Source organism: Temnothorax nylanderi, unplaced genomic scaffold, assembly GCF_030848795.1.
Source record: "Temnothorax nylanderi isolate EJ_2023f unplaced genomic scaffold, tnyl_v1.0 TNYL_tig0215_pilon, whole genome shotgun sequence".
Taxonomy (NCBI): domain Eukaryota; kingdom Metazoa; phylum Arthropoda; class Insecta; order Hymenoptera; family Formicidae; genus Temnothorax; species Temnothorax nylanderi.
The window spans coordinates 264,721-285,112 of NW_027249277.1; the positions used below are offsets into that span (position 1 = coordinate 264,721).

The 20,392-nt window shown below is 45.2% G+C and overlaps 3 protein-coding genes across 3 annotated transcripts; all 3 read left to right on the plus strand.

The window, feature by feature from the left end:
- Window positions 1-5,736: 5,736 nt before the first annotated feature.
- LOC139779228 (stromelysin-1-like) lies at window positions 5,737-6,282 on the plus strand. The gene has a single exon (XM_071717526.1). The coding sequence runs from the start codon at window positions 5,737-5,739 to the stop codon at window positions 6,280-6,282; it is 546 nt and encodes a 181-aa protein (XP_071573627.1).
- A 1,608-nt stretch (window positions 6,283-7,890) lies between these two features.
- LOC139779229 (stromelysin-2-like) lies at window positions 7,891-9,030 on the plus strand. The gene has a single exon (XM_071717527.1). It carries the CDS (start codon window positions 7,891-7,893, stop codon window positions 9,028-9,030), a length of 1,140 nt encoding a protein of 379 aa, XP_071573628.1.
- An 8,487-nt stretch (window positions 9,031-17,517) lies between these two features.
- LOC139779230 (uncharacterized) lies at window positions 17,518-18,759 on the plus strand. Its single transcript, XM_071717528.1, has one exon. The coding sequence runs from the start codon at window positions 17,518-17,520 to the stop codon at window positions 18,757-18,759; it is 1,242 nt and encodes a 413-aa protein (XP_071573629.1).
- The last annotated feature ends 1,633 nt before the right edge of the window (window positions 18,760-20,392 follow it).

Below are 20,392 nucleotides of genomic sequence, written 5' to 3' on the forward strand. Positions count from 1 at the left end.
TTACTTCTAACAAGGCCGCAGAATATGTTCTTAATTTATTTTATTTTTCTTTAACTATTAGGTGTATACTTATAAAATGCGGATTTTTTCGTGTGGTACCCATTTTCCTTCTTTTAGAATCTTTCCCATCGCGTGCAAACGCTTGCTAACACTTTTTTGAGTCACATTTAATACTTTCACAAATTGTGATTGAGTTTGAGTAGAGTTTTCGTCCAACAATGCTTGCAACGCTGCATCTTCAAATTTTTTCGATGGTTTTTCCTTAGTCTTGTCTTTCACATCAAATTCACCAGTTTTGAATTGATTGAACCAACGTTCACAAGTGTCTTGAGATAGTGCATGTTCGCCGTAAGCTTCTACAAGTATTCGATAAGTTTGAGTAGCAGTTTTCTTCAAAATGAAGTAATGAATCAAAACTCCCGCAAATGGTCTTTTTTTGGTACGAAATTCGACATTTTCAAAACAGAAAAAGATTAGGATATTTACACTTTCACAATTTTCCACATGTATTCAATAAATTATCCGATTGTTACTCGACTACACTCAAATTTTTTTTATCTTATTTATATGTCTGTTAAAATTCTCTGCTTCGTTTTTGATAGATTGTACTTCTTGCATAAGTCGCATCATATCGGTTTCCAAATGCATTAATTTGGTTTGCTTAGTGCGTAACGAGGTATCGAGTTCATTCAGTCTTTCCTCCAACTTTGATAGCTGCTTTGTCATTACTTTTCTTTCGTTGTGTTCTTCATCGTTGCAGCATTTTAATTTTAGAATTTTCTTCTCCAGCAACTTGACATCTTCAAATTGTTTTGTTTTGCTCGATAAAGAATGCCACTCGCGTTGCTTATTAGAGAGCGCCTCATTCGCAACCGAATGTTCTTGTTTCACACTGTTATAAACTTCACTGCTCTCTGTTACTTCCAATTCTGTTTGTTGAATTTTTTACTTTATATCTTGAATTTTTCAATTTCTTCGTCCTGTGTTCCAATAGATAATTCCACATTCTGAAGCTCTTCCAAATTATTTTCATACGTCTTTAAGTTCTCTTGTATTTTGCGAAGTTTGCTTTTATCCGTAATCGCCGTAGCCCATTGAAATTCCATTTCAAGATTACTTAATTCTGCTCGTGATTTATCCATTTGCTCTAATCTATGTATACTTTCCTACAATTTCTGTATTTCCCTCTTTACTTGCAACAAGGCCGCAGAATGTGTTCTTAATTTATTTTATTCTTCTTTAACTATTAGGTGTATACTTATGAAATGCGGATTTGTTCGTGTGGTACCCATTTTCCTTCTTTTAGAATCTTTCTCATCGCGTGCAAACGCTTGCTAACACTTTTTTGAGTCACATTTAATACTTTCACAAATTGTGATTGAGTTTGAGTAGAGTTTTTGTCCAACAATGCTTGCAACGCTGCATCTTCTTCGATGGTTTTCCCTTAGTCTTGTCTTTCACATCAAATTCATCAGTTTTGAATTGATTGAACCAACGTTCACAAGTGTCTTGAGATAGTGCATGTTCGCCGTAAGCTTCTACAAGTATTCGATAAGTTTGAGTAGCAGTTTTCTTCAAAATGAAGTAATGAATCAAAACTCCCGCAAATGGTCTTTTTTTGGTACGAAATTCGACATTTTCAAAACAGAAAAAGATTAGGATATTTACACTTTCACAATTTTCCACATGTATTCAATAAATTATCCGATTGTTGCTCGACTGCACTCAAAATTTTTTTTTATCTTATTTATATGTCTGTTAAAATTCTCTGCTTCGTTTTTGATAGATTGTACTTCTTGCATAAGTCGCATCATATCGGTTTCCAAATGCATTAATTTGGTTTGCTTAGTGCGTAACGAGGTATCGACTTCATTCAGTCTTTCCTCCAACTTTGATAGCTGCTTTGTCATTACTTTTCTTGTGTTCTTCATCGTTGCAGCATTTTAATTTTAGAATTTTCTTCTCCAGCAACTTGACATCTTCAAATTGTTTTGTTTTGCTCGATAAAGAATGCCACTCGCGTTGCTTATTAGAGAGCGCCTCATTCGCAACCGAATGTTCTTGTTTCAAACTGTTATAAGCTCCACTGCTCTCTGTTACTTCTAATTCTGTTTGTTGAATGTTTTACTTTATATCTTGAATTTTTCAATTTCTTCGTCTTGTGTTCCAATAGATAATTCCACATTCTGAAGCTTTTCCAAATTATTTTCATACGTCTTTACGTTCTCTTGTATTTTGCGAAATTTGTTTTTATCCGTAATCGCCGTAGTCCATTGAAATTTTATTTTAAGATTACTTAATTCTGCTCGTGATTTATCCATTTCCTCTAATTTATGCATACTTTTCTTTAATTTCTGTATCTCTCCCTTTACTTGCGACAAAGCCGTAAAGTATGTTCTTAATTTATTGTATTCTTTTTTGACTATTAAGTGTATACCTATGAAATGCGGATTTTTTCGTGTGGTACCCATTTTCCTTCTTTTCAGATTCCAGGTTCGAACTCTGGCTGAGGTAATATTTTTCGCAATAAATTTAATAATTTAATTAATTTAAATTATTGTAAAAATGAGATGCTTATATATATAAGTATCAAAGATTATTAACGTCTTGACGATTCAAGGACCAAAACCAATGGTAGTAATATCGTCACGATGATTGCCAATTAGCCGCATAAAAAGCGTAATTGTTTATTATATTATTAACGATTTACAGATGTATTCTTTAGGTTCTACTATACACCACGGCTTAATATCAGTGTCTCCATCCTATTATTGTTTAGTGTGTTATTGCAATAAATGTTACCATATGCCTCGGTGGTCGAATTGGTACGACGCTCTACACAGAATGAGGGAGGTTCCAGGTTCGAACCCTGGCTGAGGTAATATTTTTTGCAATAAAAATAATTTAATTAATTTAAATTATTATAAAAATGAGATGCTTATATATATATATATATATATATATATATATATATATATATATATACATCAAAGATTATTAACGTCTTGACGATTCAAGGACCAAAACCAATGGTAGTATCGTCATGATGATTGCCAATTAACCGCATGAAAAGCGTAATTGTTTATTTATTTTTAATATTATGTAAACATATAAAGTTATGTACAAAAGAAAAAGAAATAAAGATAGGTAATTTTTATAATAATTTAATTTAATCATTAAAAAAATTTGTATAAGTATAACTTTCTTATTTTCTCTTATTATGCATAGTTTTGTAAATAATACAAAAAATATTGTAGTATAATTAAAAAAGTAGAAACTTGTTTAAGTGAGCAAGTAGAAACTTGCACATTGCTTCCTTATAGTTTTTAACTATGCAAGTAGAAACTTACACATTGCTTCCTCTATGAAGAAGCCTGTTTTTAAAGATAAATTTAAGTTTGAAGTTAAGTTGAAAAATTGTTAAGTAATTGTAACTTTAAGGAGAAGATTAATAAATTATGTATTTATATATTATTTATATATATATATATATATTATTTTTATTAAAAAGCAAGTAATAGTAATGAAATATGAAAGCGCGCGCGTTAGCGCGCGTGTGTGCTAGTTTAATAAAAAACTGATGCAAAATCAACGAGGAAAGCTATTCATTATTCGCATACCTACACCGTATGTATAATCGTACTCGATAACGCCGAGCGCGATAGCGTCGAGCGCGCGAGCGACGAGCGTGATGCGTAAGCGAACGAGAGCGTCGAACTCCGAAGAAGAACGGCAACGATAACGCCGAGCGCGCGAAACTGTCAATGAGCGGAGTCGGGAGCGTCGAGCGGAAGCGCGATATCGGCGGCGGGAGCGTCTAATCTCGTTGCTGTTCACGCGTATTTATCTTTATATAATAGTTATATAATATTATATTTATCCAATATTATATTTATTCTTGTATATTATATACTACTTATTTACTACTTTATACTTATTGCTTCCTCATAGAGGAAGTTTTGTTTTCGTAAATTCGTATATGAATCTTTGATTGCGTATAAAGTTTGCTCTATTCAACCGAATTAAAAAGAATTATATATATATAAAATAGGAGTAGAAGAAACCAAAGAAAGGATATTTGACATATGGTGTTGTAACATAATCTTTTTCTATCTATAATAATATAAATGACATTAAAATCTTTATTGTTTGATATAATTATATACATAACAATATAATTTTATCCAATTTATTATGAAGAGAGCTAACCCCTTTATATTATATTATATTATATTATATTATATTATATTATATTATATTATATTATATTATATTATATTATATTATATTATATTATATTATATTATATTATATTATATTATATTATATTATATTATATTATATTATATTATGTTATATTATATTATGTTATATTATATTATATTATATTATGTTATATTATATTATATTATGTTATATTATATACTACTTATTTACTATTTTTATTTTTTTACATATTATTTCTTGTTAGAAACGGAGGGCCAGCCCTCGACGACGTCGTCCTCGAAGTCGACGTCAATCAAGTTGATATCAATATTGCCGTGACCGCTCTCATCCTCCTCGTCGTCGTCGTCGTTGTTGTCTTCGTCGTCGTTGTCATCGTTACCGTCGCAGCACGTATCGGGACGCTTCGCCGATGAATCGAGTCGCGCGGCGTCCCGATACATGCTGCGAATCCTCGCAGCGTACAAACGCATGTGGTTCCTGGATTTTTTTAACACCGCTCCGATGAGTCCTCTTCGCACAAAATACATATTATTACTAAATATATAAATGAATATATAAGTGAATTTATAAATAAATATATAACTGAATATATAAGTGAATTTATAAATAAATATATAACTGAATATATAAGTGAATTTATAAATAAATAAATAAATAAATATATAAATGAATATATAACAATATAATTTTACAATTGCAAACTTACATTCGATCGAACATCCGTGCGTCCTCGTCGACGCGGATCGTGACTTGCAGACAGGGCGGCGCTCCATCGACGATATTTCTGAGGCGATGCTGTAGCTGCAGCACCGCCTCGTGTAAGTCGTCCGTAGCCCTAGCTACGGACGTTGCCTGGATTTGCGCCAAATCGCACACTCCTTTCAGTTTGGATATTTTGTCCATTACGTGTTCTTAGGAATAATTCACGTCACTAGCTCGAAAAACTGTGAACGAACTACACCCGAGTCTAGCCTCGAGTCCTTATATATATCGAGGATGTGCAATCGAAGAAGGATGCGGAATCAAAGAAGGGATGTGCAATCATAAAGGATATTGCGTGTGTAATTAAAACTATGTAAAAAATTGACCTTTGCACACAGGAAGAGATGCATTTTTCTAATCAAACCGACTCATCCGCCGGAATCGTCGACGCATTTCTTCCACCCCGAGACCCCCGCCGCCACCTGTCCGCGCTATCGGTAGCGAGCATGCCCGTGTAAGTCGCTCGTATCGCGACGCATCGTCATCGTCCATAAAAGAAGCAGGATATTGTGCAATGAAAACTATTTTTAGAAACTTTGCACAGAGGAAAAAATGCATTTTTTTTTATCAAAACGGACTCATCCGCCGGAATCGACGCATTTTTTCCACCGCGAGACCCCGCCGCCACCTGTCCGCGCTATCGGCAACGAGCGTCACCGCGTGAACCGCGCGTCGCGATCGCGCTCATATCGCGAAACGCCGTTATCGCAGTTTCGCCGTTTCTCTCGCTTTCTCTCGCTCTCGACGATGTGGCTCTCGCGCGTAATCGCGTTAACCGCGTGTTTTATCGCCGCGAGGTGCGTCAATCCCACGGATAAGAATTATGCACATACGATCGATTACCTGCGGAAATACGGATATCTGACCGAAAATGTGGACGCGTTTCCGGCTCAGAGACGAAATGACGTTCTTCGTAACGCCATCGAGGAATTTCAACGATACTACGGTCTGCCCGGCGATGGAACGCTCGACGACGAAACGCTGCAATTTATGCGTAAACCGCGATGTGGTTTCCAGGATATCCTAAAGCACGGAACGGCGGCGAGTCTATCGAAATGGCCGAGGACTCACCTGACGTGGGATTTTTACGTAGCCGCCAAAGAGGAGCTGAATACCGCGCGGGCCGCGTTCGACCTGTGGTCGCAACATTCGGCGTTGACGTTCGAACGCTCCGAAACGAATCCTGACATTATAATATCTTGGCGAACCCGACGTCACGGTAACACGAATATCAACGTAAACGGCCCAAATTGCTCGGCCAAATTCGACGGTCCCGGTAACGTGCCCAGGTAGCAAGGTGACGTTAATATGACGTCAATAATTCGTCATTTTTTGGGTACGACGTCATTTTACCAACTTAAGACGTATAAATGTCGTGACTTTTTTGACGAAATAATAACTAATCGTAGAATGACCTCATTATAACGTACCATTGACGTCATTTGTATAACCATAAAAACACTTCGACAATTTAACCAAACTATAACGTCCAAGTAACGTTAGATTAGTGCCCATTTAATGACGTTAGTTATTTATCCATTGTACGACGTATCTGAGACGTCAGAATTTCGACCAATAAAAGACGTTAGTTAAATCACTTTAATACGACGTTCCTGGTTCGTCAAATTATAGACCAATAAATGATGTTAGTTAACTGACGTTAACACGACGTACCTGAGACGTCAGAATTTCGACCAATAAAAGACGTTAGTTAAATCGCTTTAATACGACGTTCCTGGTTCGTCAGATTATAGACCAATAAATGATGTTAGTTAACTGACGTTAATATGACGTACCTGAGACGTCAGACTTTAGACTAATAAGGGCCGGTTGCTCCAACCTGTTGGCAAACTAACTAATAGTTAAATCATATATATGTCTTCGTTTTTCCTTCTAATTAAACAAAGATAGACATATGATTTAACTATTAGTTAGTTTACCAATAGGTTGGAACAACCGGCTCTAAAAGATGTTAGTTAACTGACGTTAATACGACGTACCTGAGACGTCAGACTTTAGACTAATAAAAGATGTTAATTAACTGACGTTAACACGACGTACCTGAGACGTCAGACTTTAGACTAATAAAAAATGTTAGTTAACTGACTTTAACACGACGTACCTGAGACGTCAGACTTTAGACTAATAAAAGACGTTAGTTGACTGACTTTAACACGATGTATCTGGTTCGTCAGTTTGTAGACCAGTACCCAACCCAAGGAGCAAAGTGACGTCAGAAGACGACATCGACATAATGACGTCTATTTTTAGTCATTTTTGGTCTATGACGTCGGCGACTAATAATAATGGACGTTTATAAGACAATAATAACTATTTCATGCAGTGTTATAGCTATCAAGAAGATATCATTACAAGATTTTTGAACACTTTAAAGATGTACTTGTTATAGACAAGTACAGTTACTAAGGAAGCATCAGGGTCAGAAGATCGTCACTGTTCACTGGATCATCGAAGTCAAGCAACACGGGCGCGGTACTGTACTAGGATGGGTGACCGCCTTGAGAGAGCGGGGCTATATGCACATGATACGTAAAGAAACAGTTAAAAAGCGTTTTTTTTTCATAGATAAAGAAGAAAAACGTTTTTTAATAAACGTTTATCAAGTGGACATTTTAACATTTTAATTTCATAAAAAATAATGTAGATTAAAAAGTTGTCGTCTATTTGACGACATTTTATGGTCAGTCTTGTGACTGCCATTCCAAGATGACGTCCAAATGTTCAAAATCTGACGTACTTTTATTTCGTCCCGGCGACGTCATTAATTACGTATTAGTGACGTCAATATATGACGTCACGGAGATGAGACAAAAGTACGTCATTTTTACGGCACTTTGACGTCATTTCATAACGTCGCAATCGTCAGAACATGACCAAAAAATGACGTTAAATAGACGTCACCTTGCTACCTGGGTGCTGGCCCACGCGTATCTCCCGACGAACGAAGCAGGATTCGTCTCCGAGGTGCACGTCGACGGTGACGAGCCGTGGCATATTCACGTCGGTAAAAATCTCCCGAATACGTTTTCCCTGCATTTCACGCTGACGCACGAGATCGGTCACTCTCTCGGATTGCCGCACAATGAGCGCAAGACCTCGGTGATGTTCGCGTACTCGCCCGACAAGCAGTATCCGGTTAGGCTCGACAGATTCGACATTCTCGACATTCAACGTTTGTACGGTGAAAAACGGACGAACGCGCCCTCACAGACGCCGCCGCCGCCGCCGCCGCCGCCGCCACCACCGCCACCGCGGTCACGGCCGCCGCAACCATCGTCGGACCTGTGCGCCCTTGGTTGCGTAAACGCGATATTGATTTTGGAAAATCGAATGTACATCTCGTACGGGCGTTACGTTTGGTCGATCGAATTGGACGGTAGGACGTACAATGGACCGTTAGCCCTGTCGAATCACATGAGCTTTCTTCACGACAATTACACGCGCATAGCTGCTGCCTATCAATCTCCGTCCGGTGATCTCATGGTGTTCGTAGATAATTTGGTATACATGGTTCAATATCCGGAATTTTCTCTGAGGCCAAATTGGCCGAAGACCTTGCGAGAACTCGGATTTCCCGCAGATGCGAAACTCAACGGAGCGGTAAACACCCATAGAGGCCGTTCCTTCGTGATGTACAACGGTAACTCGGTGGGCGAGATAGACGAATGTACGAAGAAAGTCGTCAGACGTACGCCTCTCGAGGCGACGTTTCCCGGAATACCGACCGGCGTGACGTCGATCTTCCGATACGTCGACGGCAATCTGTACTTCACCACTCGGACGCAGTTCTACAGATTCAACGAATTTACGAAAACCGTCACGGCCGCCGGTAAATTCGATCTACAGATGCTGAATATCGTCTGCCCTAAGACCGAACTGTTGCAGCAGTTGCGCGATCTTCTCGATCGAATCGTACGCGTCGGCAATTTAACGTCACCGGCGAGCGATTCGGACGACGACGACGACGACGACGGCGGCGGCGTTCAGCTTTACGATCGCCGTATCCGCCGAAGGAAGTAGAGGACTGCGCAAATCCCCACACCACACCGCACATCGCGCGATATAAGTGAGAACTTTTCTACTTATACCGATGTGTTCCCGCCAAAGCATCAGTATCGCATCGTCAGCTGAATACGACGCGTCGAAACAGAAATCAGAAACGAACGATACTGCAACGCGCGTGCGAAATGTTCTCGACGTTGGCCGATCGACCCGCGCTGAGGGATCTTTCCCCTCGCGAGACGGATTCGGAGGTAAACGACAACGGCAAAAGACGAAGGATCGAATCGACGGACGATCATCATCAGCATCATCATCATCGGGAGTCGCGTTCCAGCTCTCACCCCCCCCCCCCAACGACGTTCGCAACCCCGTCGTCGCGCCTGCGGTGCGCATCCTGGCGACCCGTTATCCGCTGACGACGACTGGCTACAAATACTTAGCTATCGGTGTCACGGTTAAGTCACCGTGGTACGGTATACCCGCACCTTCGTACGTGGATATCGCCCTGGGAGATAAGCAAGGCAAGGAGATCTCTCTGACGCTCGATATGTGGAAAGGACTACTCGAGCGCAAACACGACATATTGGCGTGTCTGCGATCCAACCTCGTCGATGGAACCCGCCCCCCCTCGCCGATATCGATCGGAGACCTGACGCTGCGATTCGGATTGATCAACAACCTGTCGATCTTGCGTATGGAACTACCCAACGCGGCTCGTCTGGCAATGTCGCTCGCCACCCTGCTCTCGCTGTACGATTTACAATTTTGCGTCGATCGCATCGTCTCGGCGCTGAGCGCGGTCACCGAGGAAGTCGACGCGAAGTATTCGCGCTATCAGGAGATAGCCGCCAACGCGATTAAGACGGGAACTTCGGCCAAGACTGCGATACTGAAAAGCGAGTTTTTCGATCCTAACAAGATCGTCGACTGTGAGATTACCGCGCTTTGTTTCAAATCCTGAACGTCACGACACACGTTTACAAATTTATATATATATATATTTATACACACAGAAACAATGTAAACGAGTATCGACGTATGTAAATACATATTTTATTTTTCAAAATAAAAAACTACCGCTCGTACGCGGATATCTCATATATGTGTTCTCTCTCTTTTTTTTCCGTATCTATCTCGATACGATCCCGCGCTCCCTAGGTCCCCCGACTCCGCTTACTCTACGATCGTCGCGATTGCGTCATCTACGATGCGTAGGGAAGGATCGAAACAACTTTCGCGCCGAGACGAACAAGAACGAAGAACGGTTATCGGGACCCGCGAAAAAGAACGGCCTTAAACACGTTCGAACGTGTCTTTGCGCGCTAACCAACCCCACCGCGCGGGGACGTCGAGAAGAGCGACCTTGAACAAGTCGGAACAAGTTTGGACGCGTTCGAACGCGCGCGATGAAAAAAATTATTCGCGATGACGCGCGAATCGGGGCGGATTTCCGCTCGCGGCCGATAACGCGGTCGATAACGCCGATCAGAGCGCCCTCTCGGAGCGTCCGGGAACGACGATCCCCCCAACCCCCGGTGGCAACCCTGCGGCGCGAAATTCCCCATCACCCGCCTAGGGAATTTACGTCTTTCAGGTTACCGCAAGGTGGCAACACTGCGGTGCGAAATTCCCCATCACCCGCCTAGGGACAGGTGTTCCCACAAAATCCTCGCATCTGATTGGACAGCCTCGAGTCTTCGTACCGCGATCTGATTGGACAGCGATACACCTTTGTCCAGTTACAGGGGAATGTTTGTCCGGTTACAGGGGAAATTTCCCCTCACACCTGTCCCCCTCACCCCCCCTGTTTCCCCTTGCACCTGTCCGCCCTTCACCCCCCCTCGCCCATCCCCATCCCATGCCCCCCCCTCGTCCCCCTCGCTTATCTCTTATGGCGTTCCCCCCGCGTGCGCGCGTCCCCCCCCGCTTTTCCTCGGTTGTACCCGACCGCCTTGGGTACTGTTATTGGTCTACTCAAGAGACTCTATGTTCCCGATTGTAATACACTTTTTATAGATACGTCCGTTCGTTACCGCTATATTCGAGAGACTGCCTCGAGAAACGACGTTCGATTTCGCTCCCCGCTTTGTTCTCTTATCCCTACTCCGGCGCACGCTATTGTTCCGTCGCCGTGTTTGTCCGCTTTTACGCGCGTGCCCACGTGTTTACGTGCTCCTGATTACGCGCTCGCAGTATAATTTCTTTCTCAAATGTTCGATCTACGGAATTTTCTCGACGTTCCGCGGGAATTTTCCACTTGCCTCCTGACGCCGATTCACCGGGTGGTGAGCAGTAGTGCAACTTGGCCGGACGTCGTCGTTGACCCCCGCGCACCTTCTCTGGGATGCCCCTTGATACGATCCCGTCGTTTTTTCCCGGCGGATATGTCGGGTTTAATTTCTTGTCACCCGCCGATGACGCCGACCCTCCTGCGGAGTCTCCTAGGTCACTTTAGAGTACTAGGTGCGCAACTAAGTTTCCGGGTTTTTTTGATCAATAAAAAATGGAAAATTTCAAGAGAAATACAAAAAATGGTTTATTCAAAGTATCGTCCCTCGCTAGCTATACATTTTCGCCATCTCTCTGGCAATACATAAATACCGCGACAATAAAACGAAGCGTCTTTGGTCCGAAACCATTCATCCAACCAATTTTGCACTTCTTCGAAATTGGTCAAGTGTAGCCCAGCCAAGCCATGCGCCATCGACCGGAACAAGTGATAATCGGAAGGCGCCAGGTCTGGCGAATACGGCGGGTGCGGTAGCAGATCCCATTTCAGCGTTTTGATGGTGTCCTGGACGATGGAACTGCGATGGCACGGAGCGTTGTCGTGCTGCAATATCACTCGTTCGTGTCTCGTGTCCCATTCTGGCCGTTTTTCGAGCAATGTATGGTTTAAATTGATCAGTTGTTGTCGGTAGCGATGCCCATTGACAGTTTCGCCCGGTTTCAGCAGCTCATAGTACACGTTTCCTTTCTGGTCCCACCAAAGCGCTCCTTGTCCTCAGTGTCGAAATTGCCACTTCTGAAGCGTTTAAACCAATCTTCACAGGTAGTTTTCGATGGTGCATGTTCGCCGTAGGCCTCCTCAAGCAAACGACGTGCTTCAGCTGCATTTTTTTTCAAGTTAAAGCAGAAAAGCAAAGCTTCCCGCAAATGCTGTTTATTTGGCACAAAACTCGACATCTCCGTTGTTAGAAAAAATATTTTTGCGTTGCGATATGTGTTTATATAACGACTGGTTATTGTTAACAGATGTCCAAGCTATAACTTCAGACAACTTCAGACATGTAAGTCGAGTACATGTGTTATTGGTGCCATCTATGTGTGAAACCCGGAAACTTAGTTGCGCACCTAGTATATGACGTCATAAATTCCTGGAGCGGAATTTGGTGCCGCTAATTTCCGGCGCCGCCAACGGATGTTGTCGCCGACCCTCTGGCTGCGTTCCCTAGGTGGCTTTACTCACGTTCCGACCGATTGTTTTCGGAGATGACGTTGGTGCCGCCAACTCCGGGCGCCGTCAACGGATGTTGACGCCGACCTCATGGACGTGTTTCTGGGGTGGCTCTGGTAACGTTCCGACCCCCATTCCTCGGTGATGATGTCTGCGCCGCGAACTCCGGGCGCAGTCAATTGACCTTGACGCCGACCTTATAGGCGTGCTCCTGGGGTTCCTCCGAAACCGTTCGGACCAATAATTCTCGCGGGATACGTTGGTGCCGCGAACTCCTGGTGCCATCATTATTTACCAACGGCGATGGTTCCCCTGTATACCTCACGGGCTTGCGATTCCATCTTTATGGTATTTTATTCCTGAAGATTGGTGTGGCTCTTAAGGTCGGTCCAGAATGAGTTGCAAACGCCTCGTTGCCAGTTGCAAAGGATGGCAACTACTAGTTGCAAAGTGCTATTTCCGGTTGCAAGAGACAGTTGCGGTTGCCGAACGAGAGTTGCCCAACTTTTAACTTCTTGGCGACTGCAACCTGGCAATCTCAACATCTCAGCCAATCTAGTATCGAGTTCAGGAAGGGCGCGAAAAGTGAAAACACGAGTACCACAGATGAAGGTTGTGTGATACAAATGGTGTAGTGTAAGTTTTGGTAGATATCTTAGCATTTCGTTATTTGTACAAAGCAAAATGGATATTGAAGAGCAAACCGAGTTGGATATGTTTGAAGGAGTTGGAGGAAATTGGGATGAATCCGATATACGATCACTAATTGCACACGTAAAAGCAAATCAATTCCTAGTTAATAAAACTGAAACAGATTTCAAGAATAAAGAAAAAAAGATGATGCTTGGAAAATAATTGCAATGTTACTCAATAAATCAAGTATATTTTTTATGTACCGTCTTTGTGTAAAATTAGAGGTTACTTTTAATCTATAACCTCAATATAGCCTCAAAGCTGTTAGACACCAAATAATTTTATTTATTTCTTGTTGTGTTTACACTATTATTTCATTAAACTTCGATTAATTGGCAAAAATAGCCAATATTATCTGACTATTTCGCTAGCTAATCATGGATTAATTAATTAAAATTGGTTAAAATCAATTATTATACATATCTTTATTCTACTTTTAATTTCAGAGACAGAAGTACAAAAGAAATGGAAATCATTGAGAACTGTATTCAGTCGCAAAGGACCCCGCACAAAACCACGTGAAAAAGCCGTTCAACCGAATTGGCTAAAACTGTGGGAATCGGTAGTTTATGTGATGCTGATCAAAAGTTCCAATGGGCGCGAAGTCCGAAAATGGCCAGTTTTCAAGATACGAGAGGTCAAAAGTTGGGAATACGGCCAACAGATCTAGCTTACATGGGTTATCTACGCACGCATCGACGGCACTCATTGAGACGGAACTTGTTCCGCATTGAGACGGGACTTGTTCAGAGGATGTGTGAAGACTGTCAGGATAAGCAATAGCTTTTTTTTTTTTTTTTTACTTGGGGAAATCTTCAACTGCCAGCAGGACTGGCAGCCCCCTCTTGTGGGAGGGGGAAGTCTCCCTCACCCTCCGGGGGAAGGGCGAGGGGAGTGTGGGATTCTTACCCACTAAAACCCCAAGGGTGGCCTACCGTGCGCCGTTGGGGAGTGCCCGGGAACTATTACAATTACTTCCAGGCATCTCCCAGGCGCCTAACCCTGACTGGGCTGTCTCCTCTGAACTGCTTTAGCAGTTCCGTAACTCCGAGGAGTCCTAGATTTATCTGTAGCGGCGGAATGTGGCCACCACCACCCCGCCGTTCCTCCCTTTGTTTGTGGGAGGTTGGTTCGACGCCCGTTGTCCCCGCCGGGGGACGCCGAACCTCCCCTCCTCCCGCCGGTACCCATGTCGGTGAGGGCCGGACGAGAGGTGCAGCACCTACTCATGCTGCACTTTGGTGCAGCTTAAATCCTCCACACATGGTGGGTGGAGAGGGGTGATTGAGCCTATGAACTTCAGCCTAATCACCCCAGCATATCTTATTGGGGGAGAGCCGCCGGGGGGTTTACTTCCCCGCGGCGGATCCTCTCCGCCTCCTCCTTGGCGGACATTACCTGGCCACAATAAGCCAGGAATGCCCGCCACCTTTCTTCGTTCCCGACCATTGCCGCCACAATGGCCGAGAGGGAGAGGTCTTCTCCGACCTCCCTCTGAAGGACACGGCGCTGCTCAGCCCACGCTGGACATTCCTCCAGCGTGTGCTGCGCCGTGTCCCTCTCCTCGTCGCAGTGATGGCAACGCGTTGTGACCTCCTTTCCTATGCGGTGCAGGTACACACCGAAACATCCGTGTCCGGTGAGCACCTGCACCGCGTGATACGTCAGCCCGTACCTCCGACTGTCCAGCCATTCGACTAGACAGGGTCGGACGGCATCGACGGTCCTCTGGCCGAACTCCTGGTTTATCAGGGAGTTCTGCCATTTTTGAATCATGACCGCCTTTTCCTGGAGCTTTATTTTTAGACGAGCCCCGGTTGGTATTTGCTAGTATTAGCGGGGAGAGACCAGCCAGGACCGTCGCCGCCGCGTGCGAGATCGTGCGATATGCACGTGACACTCTCAGCGCTATTGTGCGCTGTGCCCCCCTCAGCTGGGTCTGGATCCTACGCGATTTTGCTCCTCTTCCCTCCGCTGCGGATATCCAGACCAGGGCGCCGTAGAGTGCCACGGCATGCACGGTCGCGGCGTACAATCGGCGAGAACGGCCGCTCGCCCCTCCCAGGTTAAGCATAAGCCTAGCCAAGCTGTTCGCTACTCCTTTTACCCTGGGAGTTAGGCGAGCTATGTGCTCGCCAAAGCTCCAGGAGCCGTCCAACCAGAGACCCAGAACTTTCATCTGGGCCCCCACGGAGATACGGGCTTCCTCTACTGTGATTTGGGCTTCTGGTGGCTTCCCCATTGACCCATCATGGAAGAACACTGCTTGTGTCTTATGGGGAGCCACCTTTAGGCCCACCCTTCTCATTGCGGTCACAACTTGCCTCACTGCGATATTGGCCAGATTGATGGCTTCCTCCCATGTTTCGCCCTCAACTCCCAGGAAGGTGTCGTCGGCGAAACCATTTAGCCAACACCCCGGGAGGAGGGCGGTCCGGAGAACGGAGTCATACCCCAAGTTCCACAGGAGCGGCCCAAGTACCGACCCCTGCGGAACCCCCCGCACGACCAGTTTGATGTGAACAATTCCGTCCCTGTCCGTATAGGCCAACTTCCTGTCCCGGAAGTAGTCGTAAATTACGGCTATAAGATACGGGGGCAATCTGTAATAGATAAGCGCCGCCCGTATCACTGGCCACGGCAGGGTGTTGAATGCGTTTGCGACATCAAAGCTGATGCCTAACAGCACCCTGCCGGCCTCCGCCGCGGCTCTCGAGAGGGCTTCGATGCGTTTGATCGCATCTATCGTCGATTTGCCCTCTCGAAAGCCGTACTGGTCCTCAGATATATTTGGACCAGTCCGGGACAGGTGCTGGACGATTCGGCCAGCAATTATTCGTTCAAAAAGTTTGCCGACCTCGTCCAGCAGGCATATCGGCCTATACGCGGACGGTTGGTCTGCGGGTTTCCCCGGTTTGGGGATAAGGACCAACCTGGCCACCTTCCAAGCTTGGGGGAACCGGCCATGCCCGAGGCACTTAGTGAATAAGTCCCTCAGATGTTCGGCCAACTCCCCCGTGGCCAAGGACCATGCTTTTCCTGGCACTCCGTCGGGACCCGGAGCCTTCCCCTTCTTTCAGCCTTTTGGCTGCCTTGCGCATCTCGTCCATGTCGACCCTGAATTCCTCGACCCACTCCACAACTGGTGGAGCGGGACCGCTATTCGCTCTCTCCCCGGGGTCATCGGGGAAGAGAGCGTTGACGACCTCCTTCAGGAACTCAGGGTCCATGGATTCCGTAGTTGGGGGCGTCCAGGTCATCAACTGAGGACCATTTTGTACGAACGCCCCCATGGATCTTCTTCCAAGTCCCTCAAGAGCTCCCGCCAGGATCGGTCCTTGGCCTTTTTAATCGCTAGGGAGTAGGCCCGTTTGGCGGAACGGTACTCTACTCCCGCATTTTCCATCCGCCTTGGGTGGCGGTCCTGATGGCGTCTGGCTCTCAGCCACCTTCGACGCGCGTGGACGGAGGAACGCCTCAGTTCGGCGATCTCCTCCGTCCACCAATACGCGGCCCGTCGCGGCAGGGGTTTTTGTCGGGGCATTCCGGTGTCGCATGCCGCGAACATAATTGACCCAATCCTTTCCGCAATTTCCTCCACGTCATCGGACTGCCCCAGGATATCGTCCACCCACAGTGTCGCGTGGATAGACGCCCGGAACAGGTCCTTGTCTAACTTTCGGGCCGTCCATCGAGGGAAGCGATGGTTCACCTCTCTGCGGCGGGAGGATAAGCAATAGCTACGCAACATTCGTGCAGCTAATATGGCCAAGTTACTGATACGGCCAGATCGAGTATATGGCTCTTGACTTGCGCTACCCGTTCTTAGCGCTATCCAGGATCAACGGCGTGGACGTGACGGGTGTTTGATCCCTTGTGTGTGTGTGTGTGTGTTTGTGTGTGTGTATTTGTGTGTGTATTTGTGTGTGTGTGTATTTGTGTGTGTATTTGTGTGTATTTGTGTGTGTGTATTTGTGTGTGTTTGTGTGTATTTGTGTGTGTGTGTATTTGTGTGTGTGTGTGTGTGTGTGTGTGTGTGTGTGTGCGCGTGTGTGGGGGTGTGTGTCGTGTGCGTGTGCGTGTGTGTGTGTGTGTGTGTGTGTACGCGATACCTCCACGACCTGAAGAAAAAAGAGCGAGAGGAGGGATGCTCGTTCTGAACGGATCTAGCGCGAATTGTGCGAACGAGCGAGCTAGCCCGTTCTACGACGAGATCGGAAGCGTGGGGAAGAGAAGAGGTGGAGGAGGAAGGAGAGCCGTTCTCAGCAACGCCAACGTCAGGTTCCTACGATCGTTGGGTCTCGCCGTGAGAAACGCGTCGCCGCCGCGTCATTTCCACATCGAAAGAAAAGGTCATGGCCGACATCCTGAGTATCGGCAGTGAGCCGATTTTCGACGAGCGCATCGTCGGAATCGAGACTCCCACGTATAACCCATACGTCAACACGACGTTTGGGCACAACGACGAGATACGAATACCCATACAGCAGCAGGATCTTTATACGCTGCCGTGCGACAGTTTCCTGTACGTTGAGGGGCGACTCTACGACGACGGCGCGACGACGGAGGAGCAATACGCGAAATTAGTTAACAACTGCGTCGCGTTTATGTTCGACGAAATTCGATACGAACTCGACGGTGTGGAGATCGACCGGTGTAGAAACGTCGGAATAACCAGCACGATAAAGAACTACGTGTCGCTGACCGTCGAACGAGCTAGAAGACTGCAGAACGTCGGATGGAGTTATCCGACAAACGAATCGAATCTGAACAGCGCATCCCATCAATTCAACTTTTGCGTACCTTTGAACAATCTGTTGGGTTTCTGCGAGGACTATAAACGTGTGGTGATAAATGCGCGACACGAGCTTATCCTGATACGCGCTCGTAACGACGTCAACTGCGTCGTAGATCCGAAAAAAACCGTGCCGAGAGATCCAGCCAAGGATCCTAAAATTACGTTGCTGAAGGTGCAATGGCGTATGCCTCACGTGGCGTTAAACGATGTGACTAAGTTATCGTTGTTGCGAACGTTGGAGAGCGGACGATTTCTGAGCGCGAGCTTTCGCTTTTGGGACCTGTACGAATTTCCCCTGCTGCAGAACACAACCAAGCATTCGTGGGCCGTGAAAGCCGCGCCGCAATTGGAGAAGCCGCGATACGTCATATTCGCGCTGCAGACCGGACGGCGAAACGAATTCACGGAGGACGCCTCGAGGTTCGATCATTGCGCGCTTGCCAACGTGAAATTGTATCTCAACTCGGAATTCTATCCCTACGATGATGTGAACGCGGATTTCGAAAGCGACAAGTTCGCCGTGCTGTACGAGATGTACGCGAAATTTCGAGGAGCGTACTATGGGGACAGTCGCGACGACGCGCTCTTCTCCCCGCGCGAATTCGCGCGGGTAGCTCCGCTCGTGGTAATTGATTGTTCCCGTCAAAACGATTCGGTGAAGAGCGCCACCGTGGACGTGCGCATCAAATTCGAAAACAAGGAAAACGTTCTGCCGAAAACCACCGCCTTTGGTCTCATCGTTCACGATCGCGTCATCGAGTACAGTCCGCTGACCAACGTGGTGCGCAAAATTATCTAACGGAAAATGCGATTGTAGGATACCGCATCCCGGAAACGAGGGATATATAAATTCGAGGATCCTTCCATTGTTCCTCAGACTCTGTTAAGAACGAGCAGTTTAAGCACATCCTTAAACAAACATTATTACATATTTCTTTCCAACGCGCGCTGACTCAATGGCCACAGCAGCAACGACGACGACGATCTTCGTCGACCTACAGGGATTCGTAGTGGGCGACAGATTCGTCGCGAAGGAGGTGGCCGTGCTGCGAAGCGAGACGCGCGTACTGGCGCATCATGTGTTTCGCGCGCCGATGAATTGGGATCTGCTGACGAGCGCCGAGAAGGCAAGGGCCGGCTGGTTGATGGCGAACCATCACGGCCTCCGTTGGGAGGATGGGGACACAGACTATCGCCTAGCGAAGACCATTATTCGACGCGCGGTGTGCGACAACCTGGAAGAAACGTGGGATAGAGAAGAGACGCCCGGCGCGCGAATCTATGTAAAAGAAACAAATGTTTCGCTCGACAAAGTAACAACTAAATAAATTCAAACGGCCAATTTCGAGCAATTATCAGGTGTTAAAGAAATCATCGCTTCAGCAATCGATAAATCTGAAAATTCTGTGGGATATCGCATTCTTAACAATCTTAGTAGCATCATTAAGGTCCATAAGGATAAGAACGCCCATTTTTCTAATAATGACGTAGTTTATAAAATATGTTGTAAAAATTGTGATGCCTCTTATGTCGGTCAAACAAAAAGGCAGCTGCAAACTAGATTAAAGGAACATAAAAACAATATAAGATTGGATGATTCAAAGCATTCTGTTGTTTCGGAACATTCTACTAAATTTAATCATTCGTTTGACTGGGATAATGCGCGCATTCTGGAAGTTGAGCATAATTACAAAAAGAGATTAACCGCAGAAATGATACATATTAAAGAGCAGATTAATGGTATAAATTTAAATAAAGACACGGAACTGCTAAACGATGCTTATTTTGACATCTTGAATCGATTATCTTGAACGTTGGGTTAATAACAAAGATTTATGTTTTCGTGTCCTTGTAATGCGGGTATCGTCTCAGTCGTCCGCTATCTCTCACGATGAACACACGTTGTGCGAGACGTTGTAATGAATTCACCCCGGCTCTTTGTTTCATCGACTACTTATGTGAGTCATTTGTGGCTAAGCTCGTTTTAAATCAAAAATTCTTTTCGGTCTTATGTGAATTCTATTTTAACATAGTTGTCACTAAGATGGTTGTGAGACAAGGAATTTACATCCATATGAGTTTTCATGGACGAATAAGGGACATACAGCGGGAGAAGCGACCGACTCAGTGCGTGGATTGACGAATAATTGACACTTTTGACTTCAATATGACTAACTGTCCGATTGCTTTGGTGAGACCGGATTAATGCAAATTGTGGCGTCGTAATGAGTTGATTCGTTGTACTCTTAGAATAATGCGAGATATATATGCGTTTTTGTAATTTTTATTGTTCTGAGGAAGGCCAAGTAAGGCGCGAAACGTTAACGAAATTGTATACTATATTGAATGTATGTAAAAGATCTCGAGAAGAAGAGGTGGCTGGAGGAGATTCTCGGCGACGTCGACGCGACGATCGGGGCCATCGACGCTGA

What these genes read in the sequence shown, in the direction of transcription:
- LOC139779228 (XM_071717526.1), top strand. Translation starts at nt 5,737, where the DNA reads ATGTGGCTCTCGCGCGTAATCGCGTTAACCGCGTGTTTTATCGCCGCG.
- LOC139779229 (XM_071717527.1), top strand. Translation starts at nt 7,891, where the DNA reads ATGACGTTAAATAGACGTCACCTTGCTACCTGGGTGCTGGCCCACGCG.
- LOC139779230 (XM_071717528.1), top strand. Translation starts at nt 17,518, where the DNA reads ATGGCCGACATCCTGAGTATCGGCAGTGAGCCGATTTTCGACGAGCGC.